Consider the following 21,178-nt stretch of genomic DNA (forward strand, 5'->3'; position numbering starts at 1 on the left):
TGTCCCCAAGGGCTAAAGGCTGAACTCCATTACCCTTTCTGATTCCTCTTGGCTCCAATTGGGAGAAATAACCCCACTGCCTTCAAGGTGTCACTGTAAAAAATGGAATCAGGGATCTTCCACAGATGCAAGAATATGAGGCCATCTGCCGGGAGCCGGCATATTGCATATTGAGTGCATATTGCATATTGAGTGCAGCACTTTCCACAGCATCATCTTTCAGGATCTGGAATAGCTCAACTGGAATTCTATCACTGCTGGGAGCTAGCATGAGGAACTCCGCCCATGACAAAGGTCATGAGGAAGGAGGCTCGGCATACGCAAAGGCTCCGGGATCGAGCTTCAGGAGTCCCCCCTGGAAATTCTCGAGCATCTACCCCCAAAACCAGAGTCTGCCTACTTTCTGCTTTGTGCTTTCACCTACATCTCTGACTTTACGGGGGGCTGTCTCCGACTACCTCTCTCTGAAAAAAGAGTTAGCTTACAGCTCCAGTTAATAATTCCTGGGTATGACAGTGTTTAACCTACTAACTCCTTTGGAAATCCTCTAGCCTGCCTGAATAGGTTTTTCCCGCCACATGTGATTGTTCAGAGCCTCCCAACTGTGAGAGGCAGGAGATGTTCTTAACTGTCTAAACACAGATTCCTTTGAGTAGTTAAAAGATTGATTAGAAATTGTATTGGTGAAGGGTTTTTCACTTATTGGGCCAATGTTTGCTGCTAAGTCTCCATACTCCTTACCTACTGTGTCCTTGACAGTGTATTGATTGATATAATGTGTGTATAGAAATGTAAGTAATGGCCTCAATGTTTGTAACCTTGGACCCTTGAGTTAAATCTTTTCTTGATTGAGCTCACCTCACCTTTGCCCTATAGGAATGCAGCTTTGTCCAGTGCTTTTTTGAAGGCTGGTGCCTGACTTTGGAATAATCACCTTTAGAGAAAAATAAGTTTCTTAAAATGTTAACAGGCCTCCTGGCCAGAAGATGATGTAAATCACCTGAACTTTTGCATATGATAAGTTTGAAAACCTGGCTTCGATTAGAACCAGGAACTGCTGTCCTTGCATGACTCCACCCCTTCCCCCATTATCCTCTATGCACAACTTAAGGTATAAAAACTACTTTGGAAAATAAAGTGCGGGCCTTGTTCACCGAAACTTGGTCTCCCCATGTCGTTCTTTCTCTTACCTTCTGGCTGAATTATTCAGCCTCTTTTCTCCACTGAATTTCCTCACTGAGCTATCCTTATTCTATTACTCTTTATATCCTTAATTAAAGTTTAATTAAGCAGTTGTTTCCTGATCCTCGCCGACGCCGTCCCCACTTCGAATTCCCTGGATCCACCGGGGCTGGACCCCGGCAGCCATCGATGTATTTTACATTATCAAGGGTAAAAATAAAGCAAAAGGAAGACAAAGAAATAGAAAATAGATCCATGAAAAGAAAAAATGAGGTAGAAGGAGGAAATTACACACAGAGAAAAAGAGCATCAGAAAAACAGAACAAGAAGGAACTATAAAAAGAGACATAGATGAACTTGGAAAGAAAAGAAAGTAGGCATGAAAGGGAGACGGAGAGAGAAAGAGATGGTATCAGAGAAAAAAAGAGCACACCCTGGAAACAAGAGGATAATAAGTGGGAGGAGGTGAGGAGGGAGATGGGAGAGGACAGGGGAGAGGACCAGGGGGGTAAAAAGAATGGGGGGAGCAGAGAAAGAGAGAGAAAAATCCCTAAGGGAGGAGGCAACCTTTAGAGGAAGAGAAAAGCAAAAACAAAATATGAGAGAGAATTAGACCCAAAAAACCACAAAGGCAAATAGACATCCTCCACTCCCCAGGGTCCTCAGAAAGCGTGCAGGGCATGGACCCAAATGACCCCAGAGCACCCCCTCCTCAGGGTCCAGGAGCTCAAAGGACCTCTCCTGCCTGAAGCCTTTTCCTTGGCCTCTCCTTTCCTCGGAGGGTTGTTAATAGCCAATATTCCCAGGACCTCATTCCCAGACAGTCTGAAAACAGCCAAGTCTTAAACAAGCCCTGCAGCCCTCTGACAGCCGCTTCAATAAAGAAAAATCAATTCTGTTTGCAAGAGGCAGTCTGTGTGGCTGCTTTTCCAGACGTGGGAGATGATAAATGAGGTGTCCTCCCTTCACCTGAAGAGTGCCTCTGCAACTGGGAAGAAGGCTTAGGGAGGGCCAAGAGAGGTACCCCCAACTCCACCCATCAGGCCAGGCTCCAGGTGACCCCCAGCTCACCAGCCAGGCGGCATAGAGCCCCGTCTGGGGGTCAAATAGTGAACACCCTCCAACACTGGGGACCGGGGGTGGGCAGACAAGTCCACTGGTTCCTCAGCCAGGCAAGAAACAGTCACCAAACCTAAGGTCCTATGGAAACACAAGAGCTGGGAAAGAACCCCAGCCCTGAGAAGCTTCTAGGGTAGAGGGTGAGAAGTACAGAACCCCTCCCATGAGCCAAGGTAGCATGACTGGGCCATTAGGCATAAGGGGAGAAAGCATGGCTGGAAACAAGAAGGTCTGGGCAAAAAGTCAAGACCTTCAGCATCAGGCAAGCCTCTGCTGGAATTCCAAGGGCCTCCCTCATAACACGTAGAACACAGGATAACACAGCCTGCTTTCTACTGGGGAAAACAAAATCCAAGCAGGCCAGCCCAGGCACACACCATGTACTCCCTGCATTTGAGCCTCACAGAGGAGGATTTTGATCCGAGCCTTGAAGGGAGTGTAGGCAGAGCTGTAGAGAGGGCATCTGCCTGGGACAAGGGACAAAGCTCAGTGTCAGGGTGGTTCAGGGCACTCAGACCTGAGCTGGAAAGGGCCTGGAGGCAGTGGGAGGTCTTCAGAGGTCAGAGCCAGGCTACAAAGGCTGAGCACATGGACAGTAGGCCACAGGGAAGGGGGCCCCAGGGAGGGGCTGCTCGTGGAAAGGTCCTGATTGTAAACTGTCATGAGGAAAATTAGGCCAGCAGCCACGTTAAGGATGGATTCTGGAGGAAGGGCCTCTATTCACATCCAAAAACCTGTCCACAGGGAGAAATTTAATCCCTTTTCCACCGGAAAGTCCTTCAAGTGATGGAAAATAGAGGCCAAGCCCGTCTATGCGCTCTTTTTCAACCTAATGATAAAGATGGAAAATGAGTCATAATAAGCCCCCATGTCTGAATGAAGCTTTATAACTGCTCAACATTTCTTTAGGGTCTGTTCAGTGTCAGGCAGTTGCTGGCCACCCAAGTTGTGAAGATGCAGCAGTTGGGACCAATGACTATGCATTTGCAGGTATTAACTCTCTCCACGTATTCAGCAGACCAGACAGAATTACAGTCTGTGGAGGAAAAAGCAATGAAAAATATTATATCTTTACATTCACTGCCCTCCAATTGAATGAAATAGCCTTTCCTTCAGCTGTGAATGCAGTGACAAACCAAGAAATCTCAGCAATAACTGTTATTTGTTCACCAACAGCAATCACAGGGACTTTTGTAACTGAGCAGGACCCTGGGTCAGGTAGATCCAGATGCAGAAGGAATGGAAACCCACTCCAGTATTTTTGCCTGAAGAATTCCATGGGCAGAGGAGCCTAGCGGGCCGTGAGATCGCAAAGAGTCGGACATGACTGAGTAACTAACACTTTCACCTTCAGGACCCTATGGAGCCTTTGTGGAACAGCACATCTCTCCCCCCATATCCTCTATCTGCCTCTTGTCTGTAGAAAAACTTTAGTCTCCTAGACTTCCCTGAGTTCCAAAGAGTACATTTAATCAAAGAAGAGAGAAATGCAGAAAGAAAAGGAAAATAGTTAAGCAAGACAAAATGATGATAGTTAAGCCATTAAACAAAGTCAAAGGCCTTTAGTTTCTCCTCAGTGGATGTGTGTAATATTCTGAGCCATGTCCTTTGAACTGGTTTACAGATACTGAAACCCCCACCAGGTGGAAGAAGTTAACTCTATGCTGCCCACGTAGACTCTCAACCAGTTGAAATAAGAAGGGTGATGATGCTAACTCCAGATAACCTAATCACCAACCAATCAGGAGAATGTCCATGAGTTGATCACACACGGCACAAGCCCTCCTCCCTTATCCTGTCTTGAGAAACTTTCCCTGAAAGCCTTTGGGGAGTTTGGGCCTTTTAAGCACTGGTTACCTGGCCTCCTTAATTGGCATCTGCAAAAACACTGCACTTTCTTTCTCCACAAGCCAGTGTCAGTGGAATGGCTTTACTGCCCATGGGCATATGGACCCAAGTTTGGTTCAGTAACAATTTCACATCCCATTACAGTTTCTGGAGGTACTTTCAACATTATTTATGTTCATTGCTAGTCAAGACTCCGTGAGTCCAACTCCAACATCCATGAGTTGGTTGGGTGGCATCACCAACTCGATGGACATGAGTTTGAGCAAGTTCCAGGAGCTGGTGATGGACAGGGAAGCCTGGCGTGCTGCAGTCTATGGGGTCGCAAAGAGTTGTATGCAACTGAGTGACTGAACTGAACTGCTATTACTATGTCACCTGTTTAAATAGTCTAATAATTATTTTAATATGATTGCCCTCCTTTTAATTCTATATATATTTACTTTATGCATGATAAAAACTAATACTGAAATGGGGTCCATAAGCTTCACCAGCTTGCCCAAGGCACAGAAGAGATGAAGTTTGTTCTGCATGTACCAAAATAAAGCCCCATCAGAGCTGAGGTTTTTTTCTTTTTTTTCCCACATCTGTCATCCCCAAAGCCTAGAAGAGTACATGGCCCACATAATCACTCAGCAAATATTTACTGAATAAAGTTTACAGCACTTAGTGGCCTACCCAATGTTACACAGCTCATTAATGGCAAAACCAAGACAGGTGTGTCTGACTAAAATGCCTGCTATTCCTACCACCACACACTGCCTGTTAGGAGCTCCCAGAAATGGGATGGGATCAGTTTGGGAAAAAAAAGGATGGGGTGAGGAGGGGCTTTATTGTGAAACAGCTTGCAGAACCTCTAGGTCCGTCCCTTCTCCTACACAGTCTTTGAGGGCCAATCAAAGATCTTGCACCCCCTTCTAGAAGTTAAAGGGCTTTTACAATGGGCTTTCCTGCTCCTGGATGCTTCCAGCTGCTCTGCTTTAGAATTCGATGCAGCCTAGCAGGGAGGATTACAGAGACAAGGCATCTGTTCCCCATCTGGTGCTGTTGGTACTTTCATGGTGGACCCAAGCATCAAGAAGTTGGGTAGGGACCTCTCAGGACGTGCTAGCTTGGTTGGGTGAAGATCCTGGGGACAGGCCAAATAATACTTTGTCCTGCCCTGCCCTGCCCTGCTCCACAAAGAAGAAGGGAGCTACGAAGCTGGAAGAGCACCAGTAGAGGGACTCTACCTGAGGAGGAAAGGAGGCTTTCTTACAGTATCCTCTTTGGAACAGGCAGAAGACATCAGACCCTAGCAACCACATGCTGCAAGCACCACAGCATCACCAACACCACCAGCATCCTGCCAGCCAGCCCCTCTGGTCTTGACCTGCTATTAGATCCCCCAGAACCCCAAAGGTTCATAAACATGTGTAATGAAGGTTCTCCTTTTACCTATATGACCTTGCATAATTTTCATCACAATCTTATGAACTTAGTGAAACAAGTATTATTCTTGCTACCATTTTAAAGAGAAAAGTGGAAACCCAGAATAAGTTGCCTGTACCCAAGTCAACCGTGGCATAGCCTGATCCCCTGGTCCCTGGTCTGCAACCCCAAAGCCCAGGAAGGAAGAGACGGGGAAACTGGGAACTCACCAGGCAGGCCACCAGCACGGCGTCGCTGCTGTTCCTCTCTGAGGGCGAGCGGCAGAGTTCAATGAGGCGGGACATACCTGCAAGAGACATGGGGAGACCCTCACACCTGGGTCAGGATGGGTGCGGCCAGGCCTGACCCAAAGGTGTTCCAGTCTCTTACCACAGCCCTCTGCGTGGAGCCGGGTAGAGGCAGGTGGCCGCCAATTGATAGGGAAAGGGATAAACCCCTCTGAGGAGTCTGTGGGGGAGACTTTCTGCTCCCTCAAGTGTAAATGAACCTTGGTCAGGCCCAGAATTAGCTGCAGCATCAAAACCTTTTCCCTGAGCATCAGCACACTGGCAGGATGGAGCTCCCCCACAGTGGAGAGGGACGAGCCACAGGAGATACTGCAGGTCCTTCTAAGAAAGAACTTCCCATGCAGGTACTTTATCAGAGCTAAACTCAATGTTTACATCTTAGTACCTTTTTCTTCCCTAATTGCCCATTTGAGTCAGAAAATATATTGTGGCTAAAATTAAAGAAGACTACAGATTGAGTAGGCTAATATTTCCTAAGCCTTTACAGAGGAAAGTAAAATAAATGATCTTGTTCTTCAATACAAAATGACTTCTCTCAAATTCTAAAAACAACAGGGAAAAACTCATAAGATAGTAATAAAAAGTATGCAGACAGATTCTTGATGTTTATTCTCCATAAAGTCACTATGGAGCCAGGACTCTATGCTGCCCCAGGGCCACCTCTTGCTGTCCTCCAGTGCCTGGATGGTCAGGAACACTGCCATCTCCTGCCTCCACCTGGGGCACTCCTTCTTAGCCTTCACACCAGAATAACTCCTCAAACTACAGCTAAGGATTCATTTCCGTGTTAAAGCATTATTTGCCCCACCCAGGTAAATGTAGACTACTTCCTCTGTGTGCCAATCATGCCATCGACATCCTTTGAGCATTACATGATGCTATTCAAGTGCAAACTTTTCTTTCCGTATCTGTTACCTGCATTAGATTATAAGCCACTGTCATCAGGTTACAGTTATAACCAGTGTTTTATGCCCAGCACTCAGAACAGAGCCTAGCATAGAGTGGGTGCTCTGGAAACATTTGTTGGGTAAATAAATGACGGACTAACTGAATGAAGGAATGAGTGAGGGATTTAATGAGTAAGTTATGAATGAGATAATGGTGGATAAATGAAGTAATGAATGAATGACCAAAAGGATGAATTAATGAGTAAATGAATGAGTGGCTAAGTAAGTAAGAGTAGGTGAATAACTGAATGAATGAATGAGGAAATGAATGAGAGTATGAAAGAATGAGGTCCTCATTAACAGGAAGCCCCTAAGTCAGTCACTTTCTGACCAACTTAAACCTCTCTAGACTCCTTTTCTCTCCAGCCTCAGCCCCAGGGGAAAGGAAGGTCACTTGGGGCACACCCTGGAGCCCCACACCAGCGTTTCCCAGCACAGCCAGCCCTGCTCTGAGTCATCCATCGCCACCACCACTGTGAAATCAGGACTGCTCCCAGCCCGAACCACCCCTCCACCACCCCTGCCCCAGCCAGCACCACTCACAGCTCAGCCGCACGGCCTCCCGTGCCACATCTGGGTCTCGGCTGAGACGGGCCAGGGTCACTGCAGCTTTTTGCTGGACTCTCTCGCAGGCCGCCACCTCGGCAGGGGTCCCAGACCGTGGCTTCTCAGACAGCATGCCCATGATAAGTTGGACCCCTGAGTGGAAAGCGAGAAACAGTTGGTAGCTGCCTGAGCAGGGCCAGCTGGATGGAGTTGTAGGCTCAAGCCAAGGCTGTTGGGGTGACTCAGGGGTCTCAACCACAGGAGGAACCTGGACAAGGCCATGTCTGCTCCATCTGCCCTGAGGGTGTCTCTGCCTCCACATACCAAGACACTATACTTGGGAGGGACCTTTGGTCCTTTTAACATTTTTTTAATGCTTTCACTGAGCTTTTACTACATCCCTGATGCTGTGCTAAATACACAGTAAATGCATGATCCCTAAAACCTCCTAACAGCCTCAGAGACTAAGTACTATTTATTATAATTCCCTTCGAGGCCCAGAGAGAGGCGAAGTATGTTGCCCAGGGTCGCGCAGTAAGTAGCTAGGGATGAGAACTCAGATAACTGGTTACCCTCCATCACTGCTTCACTTCTGATGCTGGAGCATCTGAGACAGGTCCAGGGGTAATGGGTCTCCCTGGTGGGAGGTGACCTACCCCTAGGCTGAATAATCACTAGATCAGATGTCTTAGAGGGGTTTCATGACTAGAAGAGGGTGGAGTAATCGGACTGAGATGTTTAGGCTTAGGTTTGGTCAGCTGAGAACCTCTCCCCTGAAACCAGAGCTGTGGTCTGATTGTCCTGGGTGTATACTGTGACCTGTGGTGACATAAACAGGGGGCACCAAGATTAAGAAATTTTACAGACACCTCATGGTCAGGGTTCCCATAAAGAAGCCATTTTCCAAACCCTAACCCTAACCCGGCTTCGTACCTGGAGCCTGACAAAAAAACAGTTTCTCTTATGCTAGCAGGTGGGCACTGTGAGGACAAGGGTGTTCGTCCATTTCCTGAACAGGTGTCTCCTAAGTGTCAGAATAGTGCTCAGCTCAAAGGTTTGTGAATGAACATCAAATGAATGAATGTGGATGTATTCATGTGAGAAGTCTTGCAATTGTACAAAACACAAAGTTCCTTTAAATATATATAAATCTTATCTACAGAAAGATAAGATGCAATGAAATTGGGGCTGCCAACAAAAATCCAGAAAGTGTTTTCTAAGTTCTAACCAGGCTCAGTGCCACAGAGTCGCCCAAGAGTTGAACGGTGTTACAGCTTAGAGAGCAGGTCCCAAAGCCATGTTCCGTCCCCAACATTCACTCCAGTTCAGCCCCAGCCACTGAGGGAGAAGCAAAATTAGCTGGAAGGACACCACTGATACCACTGATAAAAATGAGCTTGTACTGCCCTGGCCCGCCTCCCAGTGTAAGGGTGACCAGTGATCACAGTTTCTGACCTTCTAGCAGGGCCCATTCATCCACCAACACTCACACACAATTCAGGGCAGGACAGAGACAAAATCATCAGGCTTCAGGGCAAGGCATGTCAGAGTCTCAAGTGTCTTGAGTGGAGGATTGCCTTTCACAGCACAAGGCTTGCCCTCTCCAGACCAAGGAGTTCTACAGTCTTCCAGTGGTCCCGGGCTGAACGACCACCACTGCTGAACCCTCAAATTCTGCCCCACTTTTGTAAATAGTTCCTTCATCAAACTCTCTTCACTTAAACCCTATGAGATGACCACTGTTTCCTGAAAGAGCATATACCCATAGCACAGAGCTCATTCTGTGCCTAACACTCTTCTAACAAGCCTTCTATTAATCCTCACATCATCCCAGTGAGGTGGATATTACTATTGTTTCGTTTTGCAGATGGAAGAATGGAGGTCACTAGTAAGTAACAGCCATGCAATGCAGCCAAAAAAAAGTTTCTCATTATTAGCCCGATCACATAAAATTAACACAAAAAGATATTTTTTCAATAGAGTAAGGGGAATGGAGAATGTATACATGTATTAAAACAGCAAGGCAACCTGGGAGAAGGGGGCTTAATAGGAGCAGAGGCAGCTGTCCAGGCTCCCAGCTCACTCCTCCTCATTAGCATCTCTTGGTTTCCAACTGGTTGCTAATTGCTCCATTATTTCTCAGTCACAGGAAGCCCTCTCCACTCCTATCCCAGCTGCAAGGCAGCCAGCTGATCTGCTTTCCAGTAGAGACCATTTAGATCAGATCCTGGGCACCTCACCTGGACATGGTGACACTCTCAGCGTGAGGTGGGAGCAAAGGAACAAGAGGAAACAGATGATCTCAGGTGAGGCATCCAGGGATCCATCTGCCCTGACCCCACCCCCCACCCATCAGCTTTCTCCTGTGGCCAAACCCAGTATGATGAGAATAATTTAAAGTTGGAATGCATCCTTTATGGGCATAGGTTTTTACTTTTGGATCCTAATGAAGTCTCTGTCTTCTCCTCACCACACTAATTAAAATAGCAGCTGCCATGCTTCTACCTTGGATTTACCTTATCGTCTTCCCTGCTTTGCTTTCTACACCTGACATTCCCTATCTTTTGCTCCGTGTCTGCCTCCCACTAGATCAAAGTGCTATGGAAGCAAGCAAACATTTACCTATTGGCCCATTGCCCACATAAGCACACATTCATGTGCCCTTGCAAATGGGGAGACCCACATGTACAAATTTACATACCTACACAGAGGCCTTCATACAAACACAAAGGCACAAGGGCCGACAGAGCCGCATAACCCATACAGCATGCACGCCGCTGAAAAGACATACCGTTCTCCTGAATAATGTCGGAGGCACACTGCTCTAGGACAGACATGTTTGCCAAGATGGTCACAATCTGGAAAAGAGAATTGAGAAGCTAAGAAAATGGGAACTCCTGAGCCAAAGGTACTCTGTATAGGTAGGTGAGTCAGGGGTTACAAAACTTTCCTTTAGCCCATGACTCCTTACAGTCTACCTGGCCCATCCTTCCATGGTATTTTCTTCCATCTTCACAGGCTTTTGGCACTCAGATGTATTTCCCTAGTGACTGAAGCCCATTCATCAGCATGTGGCCCTAGGACGGCCCTCAGGGGCCCCAGGACACCGTTGGAGAGAACAGAATCACCTGAATGAAGATGGAGCCTCAATCACCTTTCAGCAGGATCCCTTTGCACCCAGCCCCTGGAATGCAGACAGAATTGGCAGGTTCCTGGCTAGCCCCTGTCTTGGATTGGGTTCTCTCCACCCCAGCTTCTTGCCCTGATACTAAGCCCCACCTATTTTCAACCTGAAATGAATGGAGACTAAGGTTAAGATAGAGATCATGACAAGGAAACTAAAGGCAGCATTGCACCATAAACTTCAGGTATTGTATGGAATCTGATGAGGATTCATGCTCTGCTACACTTTACAAGCCTGTGGACTGCAAAGCCTTGCTTGTCAGTCATGGCTGAAGGACTCTGCCTGTAGAAAAGGAATGCTGATGCCAGGTAAACACTGAGCCTTGGTTACAACTTCTGGGCTGAGCAGCCAACAGCCCACCCCAGCCCTACCCCTGGCATAGTCAAGGTTGTACAGAGAACTCAAAACTGAATTAAGGGATGGGCCAGTAAGGGACTTCCTGTAGACCCCAAACTGTAAAGGGTGCCAAACACCACTGGAATATGTTGGAAACGGGGCACCTGTTAACCCAGATGCCACTCATGACACTGAGCCTAACATTAAATTTAGCAAAATGAAAATTCACCCGCTTCCATGGAAATGGACAACACTCTCAAGTAGTAATTAAAATAAATCATAAAATAACACTTTTCCTTGGTGGAGGCTTATTTCTCTGCAAAGCCTGTCACATGGTATAACAGAAGTGGAGGCCGTGCCCCACCTCTGGAGAAGCAGCTGACAGTCTCCTGACACAGTTCAAGCAGCTTAAGTTCTGAAATGGGATAATGATCTTCACGACCCAGATAATCACGATGGTGTGATCACTCACCTAGAGCCAGACATCCTGGAATGTGAAGTCAAGTGGGCCTTAGAAAGCATCACTATGAACAAAGCTAGTGGAGGTGATGGAATTCCAGTTGAGCTATTTCAAATCCTGAGAGATGACGCTATGAAAGTGCTGCACTCAATATGACAGCAAATTTGGAAAACTCAGCAGTGGCCACAAGACTGGAAAAGGTCAGTTTTCATTCCAATCCCAAAGAAAGGCAATGGCAAAGAATGCTCAAACTACCACACAATGGCACTTATCTCACATGCTAGTAAAGTAATGCTCAAAATTCTCTAAGCCAGGCTTCAGCAATACATGAACCCTGAATTTCCTGATGTTCAAGCTTTTAGAAAAGGCAGAGGAACCAGAGAGCAACTTGCCAACATCTGCTGGATCATGGAAAAAGCAAGAGAGTTCCAGAAAAACATCTATTTCTGTTTTATTGACCATGCCAAAGCCTTTGACTGTGTGGATCACAATAAACTGTGGAAAATTCTGAAAGAGATGGGAATACCAGATCACCTGACCTGCCTCTTGAGAAACCTATATGCAGGTCAGGAAGCAACAGTTAGAACTGGACATGGAACAACAGACTGGTTCCAAATAGGAAAAGGAGTACGTCAAGGCTGTATATTGTTACCCTGCTTATTTAACTTATATGCAGAGTACATCATGAGAAATGCTGGACTGGAAGAAGCACAAGCTGGAATCAAGATTGCCAGGAGAAATATCAATAACCTCAGATATGCAGATGACACCACCCTTATCGCAGAAAGTGAAGAGGAACTAAAAAGTCTCTCGATGAAAGTGAAAGTGGAGAGTGAAAAAGTTGGCTTAAAGCTCAACATTTAGAAAACAAAGATCATGGCATCCGGTCCCATCACTTCATGGGAAATAGATGAGGAAACAGTGGAAACAGTGTCAGACTTTATTTTTGGGGGCTCTAAAATCACTACAGATGGTGACTGCAGCCATGAAATTAAAAGACGCTTACTCCTTGGAAGGAAAGTTATGACTAACCCAGATAGCATATTCAAAAGCAGAGACATTACTTTGCCAACAAAGGTCTGTCTAGTCAAGGCTATGATTTTTCCTGTAGTCATGTATGGACGTGAGAGTTGGACTGTGAAGAAGGCTGAGTGCTGAAGAACTGATGCTTTTGAACTGTGGTGTTGGAGAAGATTCTTGAGAGTCCCTTGGACTGCAAGGAGATCCAACCAGTCTATTCTAAAGGAGATCAGCCCTGGGATTTCTTTGGAAGGAATGATGCTAAGGCTGAAACTCCAGTACTTTGGCCACCTCATGCGAAGAGTTGACTCATTGGAAAAGACTCTGATACTGGGAGGGATTGGGGGCAGGAGGAGAAGGGGACGACAGAGGATGAGATGGCTGGATGGCATCACTGACTTGATGGATGTGAGTCTGGGTGAACTCCGGGAGTTGGTGATGGACAGGGAGGCCTGGCGTGCTGCAATTCATGGGGTCGCAAAGAGTCGGACATGGCTGAGCAACTGAACTGAACTGAACTGAACTGAACATGGTATTGACTAACAAAGAGTATTATCTAGATTTTAATTGGTTCAATATTGGCATATTACTCTGGATAATAAATTCAGATAACAAATCTCTTAACAGGAAGGGAAAAGTATGACACATTGATAGAGTATCAATCCTCTCCATTTCCCACTAAACACATTTTAGAAAGGGACATGTCTTCTTAGGCTGTCATATCCGCCATCCCAGCTTGGACCCGGCCAGGGGCCTGGGTGGGTAAGCATGATGGGGAGGGTAGCCAGGGGAGGGACAGGACAGGTGCCATAACCTTCATCCTGAAGGTCACTCTGCACCAGGAAGTATTTCATGAGGGGAGTGACAAACTCCTATTTGCATTTTTGAAAGATAATAGGACTAAAGAAGTGTTTGTCTTTGGAAGCTCTTTTTCCCCACCCTTTCAGGATTATGAGTGTGGGCTAAGTGAAAGAGGTAGAAGAAAAATATAGGTAGAAGATGCAGCCAAAAGCAGAAGGCTCCTAAGAGGCCTAAAGCACACAGTCTTGTGAGGAAGGAGACACAAGGCCAGGCCTGTGCCAGACTGGAGTTCACCTGGCCTTCTCTGGGATGTGAGTAGGAGTATGGTGCACGCCCTTGGTTCCTGCAGCATGGGGACAGCGATCCTCCAACCATGACCAGCCTGGCTGCTGAATAAAGGTGGTTGCTTGACATACAGAACCAAAAGAGAAGAGAGGAAGGGAGGGAGGGAGGGAGAGAGGACTCCAGGAAGGAAGGGAAGAAGGGAAAGAAAGGCAAAATAAAAAAGGAAACCTTTGTCTGCAGCATCAGGTTCATTACACAGCAATTATTAGCTGTGTCACAGCACAGGCAGGTCTTTGTGTCAGACTAATTTAGATCCTGTTAATGAAAATTACTTCCTCTTTACAGAACCTGTACCCCATGTGGTTTTCTGAGGTGCAGATGAAGTATTCAATTAAGCACAATTTGAATAAATGCCAATTAGGCCCCGCCTTGAGCCCCGCCTTGAGCCCCCGCCTTTGAAACATCCTTGTCTGTACCTACTGTGATAGAAAGGAGAAGGCAGATCCACAACATTCCTCCTTACAGTTGAATCCAGAGTTGGGATTTTAGGGACAACTGGTTTACCTTGTTAGCTATACAGTAGCAATGCTGTCAAGGGACAGAAGACAGGAGCCAGATGACAGTTTTCCCCCTGGCCCAAGCCAATTCATTCCTGTCTGATGATTTTTTAATTAAGTCTTATTCCTCCTAAGTGAGAGGGTACTGATCCCTCTATAGCTATTTGTGAATACAGAGGGTATCACCCTCAAGAGAGGCCCTAGGTAAGAGACAGTATAGCATAGCAGCTAAATGCATGGACCAACCTCTTCCAAATCTGGGTTCTATCATCATTTTCCATCTGATCTTGACCATGTTACTTAACCTTTCTCTGCCTTGTTGAGCAAGGAGTATTCGTTTTCTATTGCTGCTAAAACAAGTGACCACAGACTTAGTGACTTAACCCAACATAATTTTATCTTGCAATTCCGGGGATTAGAAGCCTTTAGTGGGTCTGATGGAGCTAAAGTCAAGTGTTGACAGAGCTTCATTCCTTCTGCATGGAGGCTCTCGGGGAGAATCCGTGTCCTGTTCTTTTCCAGTTTTTAAAAGCTGCTCAGACTCCTTAGCCTCTGCTGGCCCATCACTCTGACCTCTGCTTCCTCAGTCACATCTCATCCTCTGACTCTGACCCTCTGCCTCTTTCTTACAAGAATCCTTGTGGTACATTGGGCCCACATAGATAATCCAGGATATTATTACTAAACCAAGATCCTTAACTTACTCATATCTGAAGATATCCCTTTTGCCATGTAAGGGAGCCTACCCAGGTTTTGGGGATTAGGATGTAGACATTCTTGGAGGGGGCATTTTTTGGCCTACTGCAGAAGAGAAAAACCAGAGAACTCATAAGACTGTGATGACTATTAAGTGAATTAATGTTTTGTCAAGCACTCAGAGCAGCTGTTGGGACTTCCCAATGGCTCAGCAGGTAAAGAATCTGCCTGCCAATGCAGGAAATGCGAGTTCCATCCATTGGCAGGCGGGTTCTTTACTACTAGCGCCCCCTGGGAAGCCCAGGTCACTGAGATAACTCTCTAAAGCTTTGACAACCATGTCACCTTCAGCCTTGAGACCAGCCAGCAGAAGCCCTTTATGGCCTCTAAGGAAGTACTTCTCTGCCCTGCTCCCCTCCCTCCACACCACTTCCCTCCATCAAAGAACAGAAAGAATCAAGACAAGAACAGTGGTTTGAAGGATGAAGGGGTCTGACAGAGAGAGAGTGTGGGCTCTTGAAACACACTTTCTCCTTCAAGGCCAGCAAGGCAAGGGGTTCAGGAGAAGACCCAGCCCTTTTCCCCCTCCTCTCTCTCCCTCTGATAGGCATGGAGACCAGCAGGGCACCTGCGTGATTCCCAAGACAGACACTGCTCCCACCCTTTGGTCCCTGATCCTTTCACGACCAAAGAGGTGAGACTGGAGGGCTGAGTTCTGGGCTCAGCAGGGAGAGTCACAAAGGCCATAGAAATGCCTTAGATGTAGGTCCCAAGTTAAAGGTGAACTGAACCAAAACACTCTGCCTAGGGATTGCATCAAGGCTGGGCTGTCAGCCTCACAGTATTAGAAGCATGTGAACACCAGACCATGTTCTCTGGGTTTAGTTTTCCCTTGACTTTATAGGGAAGGGTTTTGGGAGCCGAACAGGCCTGGGTGTTGTGATCCTGGCTTAATCTAAGCCTCTCTGGATAGTAGATACGCTCATATATTCAAATACAAACAAACTGCTTTATAGTCCCCTACACCACTCTCTCTTTTCTTTTGCTCTCTCATACACACACAGACACACACATACAGTACGACCTTCAGAAACCCACACACAGATTGAAACAATCACACACCATGCATTGACTCACACCACATTACATTGACCTCCACATTAACCACATTTCCTGACTCCACTTCCGTGGACCCATCCCAATGAGTATCACTTTGTTTCCAACTACTTTACAAGCATTATGCCACCTAATCATCATAATGACACAAGAAGGGAGGAAATATTAGTATCCTTATTTCACAGAGGGAATTGTGGCTCAGAGAAGTTAAGCAATTTGTCTAAGGTCATACAGCTAGGAAATGGGATCAGCATTTGAATTCAGGTCTGCCTGAACCCAAAGCCTGTTACTGTTTCTACCATGTCATATATGTGTGTGATAGGGCTGTATAAACTACAGAGAGCTTCTAAAATGTAAGTCAAAATTGTAATCTTCAGTAACTGGCATTTCTGATAAATGGACTTCTGATAATTATATTGAAGGAAGAAGTGGCAGCCCACTCCAGTATTCTTGCCTGGAAAATCCCATGGAGAGAGGAGCCTGGTGGGCTACAGTCCACAGGGTCACGACGCAACTGAGAGAGTCAGACACAACTGAGCAACTGAGCATGCAGGCATGATAATGATACTCACAGCAAGGGCTCAGAAATGCTACAAAATCTGGACATTCTAAAATGCCAAACAGATAGTGTATCTTCATGGAAAGTAAATATACCAGCACCCTTTACCTCTGTGAAAGCAATTCATCTCTAAAGGTTACAAAGTCATGTTCAGTGAAAATCTGTGCTGTGAGTTAGACAAGATAACCACATCCCTTTCAGCCTAGACTGTCACATCTTGACAGGTAGGCAGAGGTGAGCCAGCCCTGTACCCACCCTATTGTCATGCCTGTAACCGTTTACCCTGGGCAGCGTGACCCCTCGAAAATACTTCTAGGGATGAAAACACAATCCACACAGATGGCTTGTTAGATAGGGAGTGCTTCTGAATGTTAACTGCATCCCACCCCCCTCCATTAGCAGGGGTTGGCAGGGGGCAGATGGTGGTAGTGGAAGAGCCCAGGCCCCAGGCGGCCCTCAGCCCCATCCACACTCCAAGAGTGGGTAGAGGACAGGCAAACTGAGGCTATCGTGGCTTCTGGGGACCAGTTAAGTAGACTCAGTTTGCTGGGATGATGGAGGGGTTCTTGCTGAGGTGTTCAGAGGAAGGTGGACAAATACAGTTGCAAGACCCAGAGGCTCTGCACAGCACTGGCGTCATTGGCAGATGCGTTACCGGAAGCCTCGTGGGCATTTAATCTCCTAAGTGTTTCAGGAGGCAGTAAGCACTTCAGAGTCTAATTCGTCTTCTTTGTCTTCATTACTGGGAGCCCTCAGATCACCTTAATCCTCCCTCTGCCACAGGAAAGAGACATTTGTTTCTTTAATGGGTCCTCTCTCACTAGCTAAGTGGTTGCTCTGAGTCAGGGCGGAAGGTGAGGCCGTCCTGAGGACAATGGAGACGTTTTCTGGCTCAGCTGTGGGGAGTTTAGAAGGGGTTGGGGGTAGGGGATGGGGGAGACAGGGGAAACACAGCCAGAAAACGTCAGAATCCAGATTCAGAAAGAAATGTCATCATCATAGAACCTGACCACATTCTCCATTCTCACCCCACTTGGAGCACCTCCTTCTTAGGGATCAGTGAGGTTCCAAGAGATAGACTATCACTCCTCATGATGAAAAAGGGTCTGTGCACATAAAGCCACAGGATGTCTATGCTGGAAGAGACCATCCCCCTTTACAGATCAGGATGCTCCCCTCTGAAGGTGCCCCATTCAGGGCTGAGTACCACACACTCAAAGGCCAATCATAACAATCACATGGACAGAGGCTTTCATTTATGTAATACTTCCTATGTGCCAGGAATGGTACTAAAAGCTTGTATTAGTTTACTCAATTCTTATTTTATTTCTAGGAAATACGTATTGTTCAACCCCATTCACAGATGAGAAAAATTAGGCTCCAAGTGAATTGCCCAGTTACATGATTATACAGCAGAGAAGCTTTGAAGCCATGTCATCTGAACCCCTCACTCCTGTTCTTTCTGCCTTACTATTGGATCTTGTATGAGATGGCTAGAGTTGGCTATAGAAGAGGCACTTGAAAGGAAAGGGGCCTAAAATTGTGTCAGTAGGTGAGAGACCCAGCAACTGGAGGCACCCAGCTGAAGAAAAGAAGAGGGGGAACAAGGCAGATGACACAGAGTTAGCCCTCCAGTGGCCTCCACCCCCCACATAGCTGAGCACAGTGACTGCAAATGGCTGGCCCTGCTTTGTCAGCCAAACAGCCAAAAGCCAGCCCAATAAGCCACCACTCAATCTATTTGCACTGTCTTACCTGGTCTCTATGGAGGTTGTCCAACTAAGAAGTGAGAGATTAAACCAGAAAGGAAGTCTAGAACTACATCATGCAAGGCTTGGAAGGACAAAGTGAGGATTTTGGATAACTTGCTATCTACGCTCTTCCTTATAAGATCAAGTTTGAAAAACAATGATACTCATCACTTGTTAAGTAAGGACAAAGCATCATATGAAGTCCTTTACATGTATTTTATCTCACAATGATTGTGCAAGGTAGACCAACACCCAAGAGGCTGTGACTTGCCCAAAGTCACCCAGTTAAAAAATGGTCCCAGACAAGATCAACATTCAGTCTGACCCCATAGTCCCACTATTTCCTCTTTATTTTCAGAGATGGCAGCAGATAAGAGTCAAAGACCAAGGTCTATGTCAGGCTAGGATTTAGTGCTGGCTATTGTCAGCCCTAAATAGCCACATTTTAGTAAGGTAATGTTCAAAAATCTCCAAGCCAGGCTTCAGCAATACCCGAACCATGAAATTCCAGGTGTTCACGCTGGTTTTAGAAAAGGCAGAGGAACCAGAGATCAAATTGCCAACATCCGCTGGATCATCGAAAAACCAAGAGAATTCCAGAAAAACATCTATTTCTGCTTTATTGACTATGCCAAAGCCTTTGACTGTGTGGATCCCAATAAACTGTGGAAAATTCTGAAACAGATGGGAATACCAGACCACCTGACCTGCCTCTTGAGAAACCTATATGCAGGTCAGGAAGCAATAGTTAGAACTGGACATGGAACAACAGACTGGTTCCAAATACGAAAAGGAGTACGTCAAGGCTATACACTGTCACCCTGCTTATTTAACTTATATGCAGAGTACATCATGAGAAACGCTGGGCTGGAAGAAGCGCAAGCTGGAATCAAGATTGCCGGGAGAAATATCAATAACCTCAGATATGCAGATGACACCACCCTTATGGCAGAAAGTGAAGAGGAACTAAAAAGCCTCTTGATGAAAGCGAAAGTGGAGAGTGAAAAAGTTGGCTTAGCGCTCAACATTCAGAAAACAAAGATCATGGCATCTGGTCCCATCACTTCAGGGCAAATAGATGGGGAAACAGTGGAAACAGTGTCAGACTTTATTTTGGGGGGCTCCAAAATCACTGCAGATGGAGATTGCAGCCATGCAATTAAAAGACGCTTACTCCTTGGAAGGAAAGTTATGACCAACCTAGATAGCATATTCAAAAACAGAGACATTACTTTGCCAACAAAGGTCCGTCTAGTCAAGGCTATGGTTTTTCCAGTGGTCATGTATGGATGTGAGAGTTGGACTGTGAAGAAAGCTGAGCACCGAAGAACTGATGATTTTGAACTGTGGTGTTGGAGAAGACTCTTGAGAGTCCTTTGGACTGCAAGAAGATCCAACCAGTCCATTCTAAAGGAAATCAGTCCTGGGTGTTTTGGAAGGAATGATGCTAAAGCTGAAACTTCAATACTTTGGCCACCTCATGAGAAGAGTTGACTCGTTGGAAAAGACCCTGACGCTGGGAGGTATTGGGGGCAGGAGGAGAAGGGGACGACAGAGGATGAAATGGCTGGATGGCATCACTGACTCGATGAACATGAATTTGAGTGAACTCTGGGAGTTGGTGATGGACAGGGAGGCCTGGCGTGCTGCAATTCAAGGGGTCGCAAAGAGTCAGACACGACTGAGCGACTGAACTGAACTGATTGTCAGCCCTATGATATGGGAGATACTCTCTTAAGTCTCAATATTCTTTTTTTTTTTCTTAAAAAAATACACTTTCTTATCTGTAAAATGGGGCAGATACTGCCAGCCTCACAGCATTAGCAGAACCCTCATATGCAAATGCTTATATTCAGAGTTCTCTCTGAATGGGGATTTCTGTGGCTGCCCTTCCACAGGGGATTCTCAAGACAAGAAAGAATTGATGAAGTACCATCCTGCTTCTTCCCTTTCATGTCCTAGACAAACATTTACAGAAAGCATCAAGGGTGCCCACTCTGGGTTAGGTGCCCGAGAAATCCTAGGGAAGTGCAGAACATGGACCATGCCCTCAGGGGGATAAATTGACTTGAAATAACTGGAAAAGAATAAATATCACTGGAAAAGTCAACACTGCATTGTGAGGTTTGGCCTTCAAGGAAAGGAGGATCCCAGAGAGCCAGGGCTGTCTGGGAAGGCTTTCCCAGAGTTGCTGGGGTGGGAGCTGGCACGTGAAGTTATGGCAGCTTTGACCAGGCAGCAAGGCTAGAAGAATCAGGTAGGACTGGGGAGCTGGGACACAGACAAGGATGAGGTTAGAGGATCATCTGACACAGAGCTCAGGCATCTGGTGGGATTCACAGAGAACAAAAACGCACCAGATCCACCACCCCCACCTCTGATAGGGAAATGGGAGGCTGAACACAGCAGAGGTGGGTCAAGACCGACTCCCATAACCTCAGAGCGCAAAGGCCCTTGAAAAGCCCCTTACTCAATATTTCAAACATATATAGTAGTAAAATCATTTTTCCCCAAACAAAACTTTTCATGGAATTCAAATATACAAAAAAAAAAAAAAAGAGAGAGAGAGAGAAACTGATACAGGGGCTGAGGTCCAGAATCAAGGGTCTGCTTCAAGACCCTGTTTCATGGAGGCCAGGAAAGGAAGAAACTCACAGCAGGTACAAGATCAGACAGCCAGGAGCCCACAAAGCTGGACCCAGACCTTTGGAGGAGGTTCAGGGACCTTCCCATGGTGCCTCTCTGCCTCCTAGGATGGACAGATGGAGACGGAGGAAGGCCTTCTAGAGGTTGGGATGGGAAAGGGGATGAGCAGGGGACTTGTGGAGATGCTCCAAGGGCATGAGGCACGTGGAGAACACATTCCTTCACCTTCCCCAAGAACACAACTAACAGCACTGACTCTGTGCTGCAGGCCATGCTGACTCCAGAACCTGAGCCCTGGCCCCTGGCCTCTGCCTTCACACGTACAGGCTCCGGACATGGCCCCCTGAGCGGCTCACCTGGTCCCGGGTGTAAGGTGTGTCCACTCTCTGCTTGTCGCTGCAGGCCTCCAG

General features: G+C 46.6%; 1 protein-coding gene across 1 annotated transcript in view; it reads right to left on the bottom strand.

Annotated features, from left to right (window-relative positions):
- Nucleotides 1–21,178, bottom strand: part of INSC (inscuteable homolog (Drosophila)) — a 138,311-nt gene that overhangs the window by 1,785 nt on the left and 115,348 nt on the right. Inside the window, exons 9-12 of the mRNA XM_010830562.1 lie at nucleotides 21,125–21,172; nucleotides 10,149–10,215; nucleotides 7,355–7,510; nucleotides 5,787–5,863 (exon numbers count right to left, since the gene is read on the bottom strand). Coding sequence (XP_010828864.1) covers nucleotides 5,787–5,863; nucleotides 7,355–7,510; nucleotides 10,149–10,215; nucleotides 21,125–21,172 — 348 coding nt within the window. The remainder of the gene's footprint in view (nucleotides 1–5,786; nucleotides 5,864–7,354; nucleotides 7,511–10,148; nucleotides 10,216–21,124; nucleotides 21,173–21,178) is intronic.

The sequence above is a fragment of the Bison bison genome, unplaced genomic scaffold (genome assembly GCF_000754665.1).
Source record: "Bison bison bison isolate TAMUID 2011002044 unplaced genomic scaffold, Bison_UMD1.0 scf7180017864518, whole genome shotgun sequence".
NCBI classification, from domain to species: Eukaryota; Metazoa; Chordata; class Mammalia; order Artiodactyla; family Bovidae; genus Bison; species Bison bison.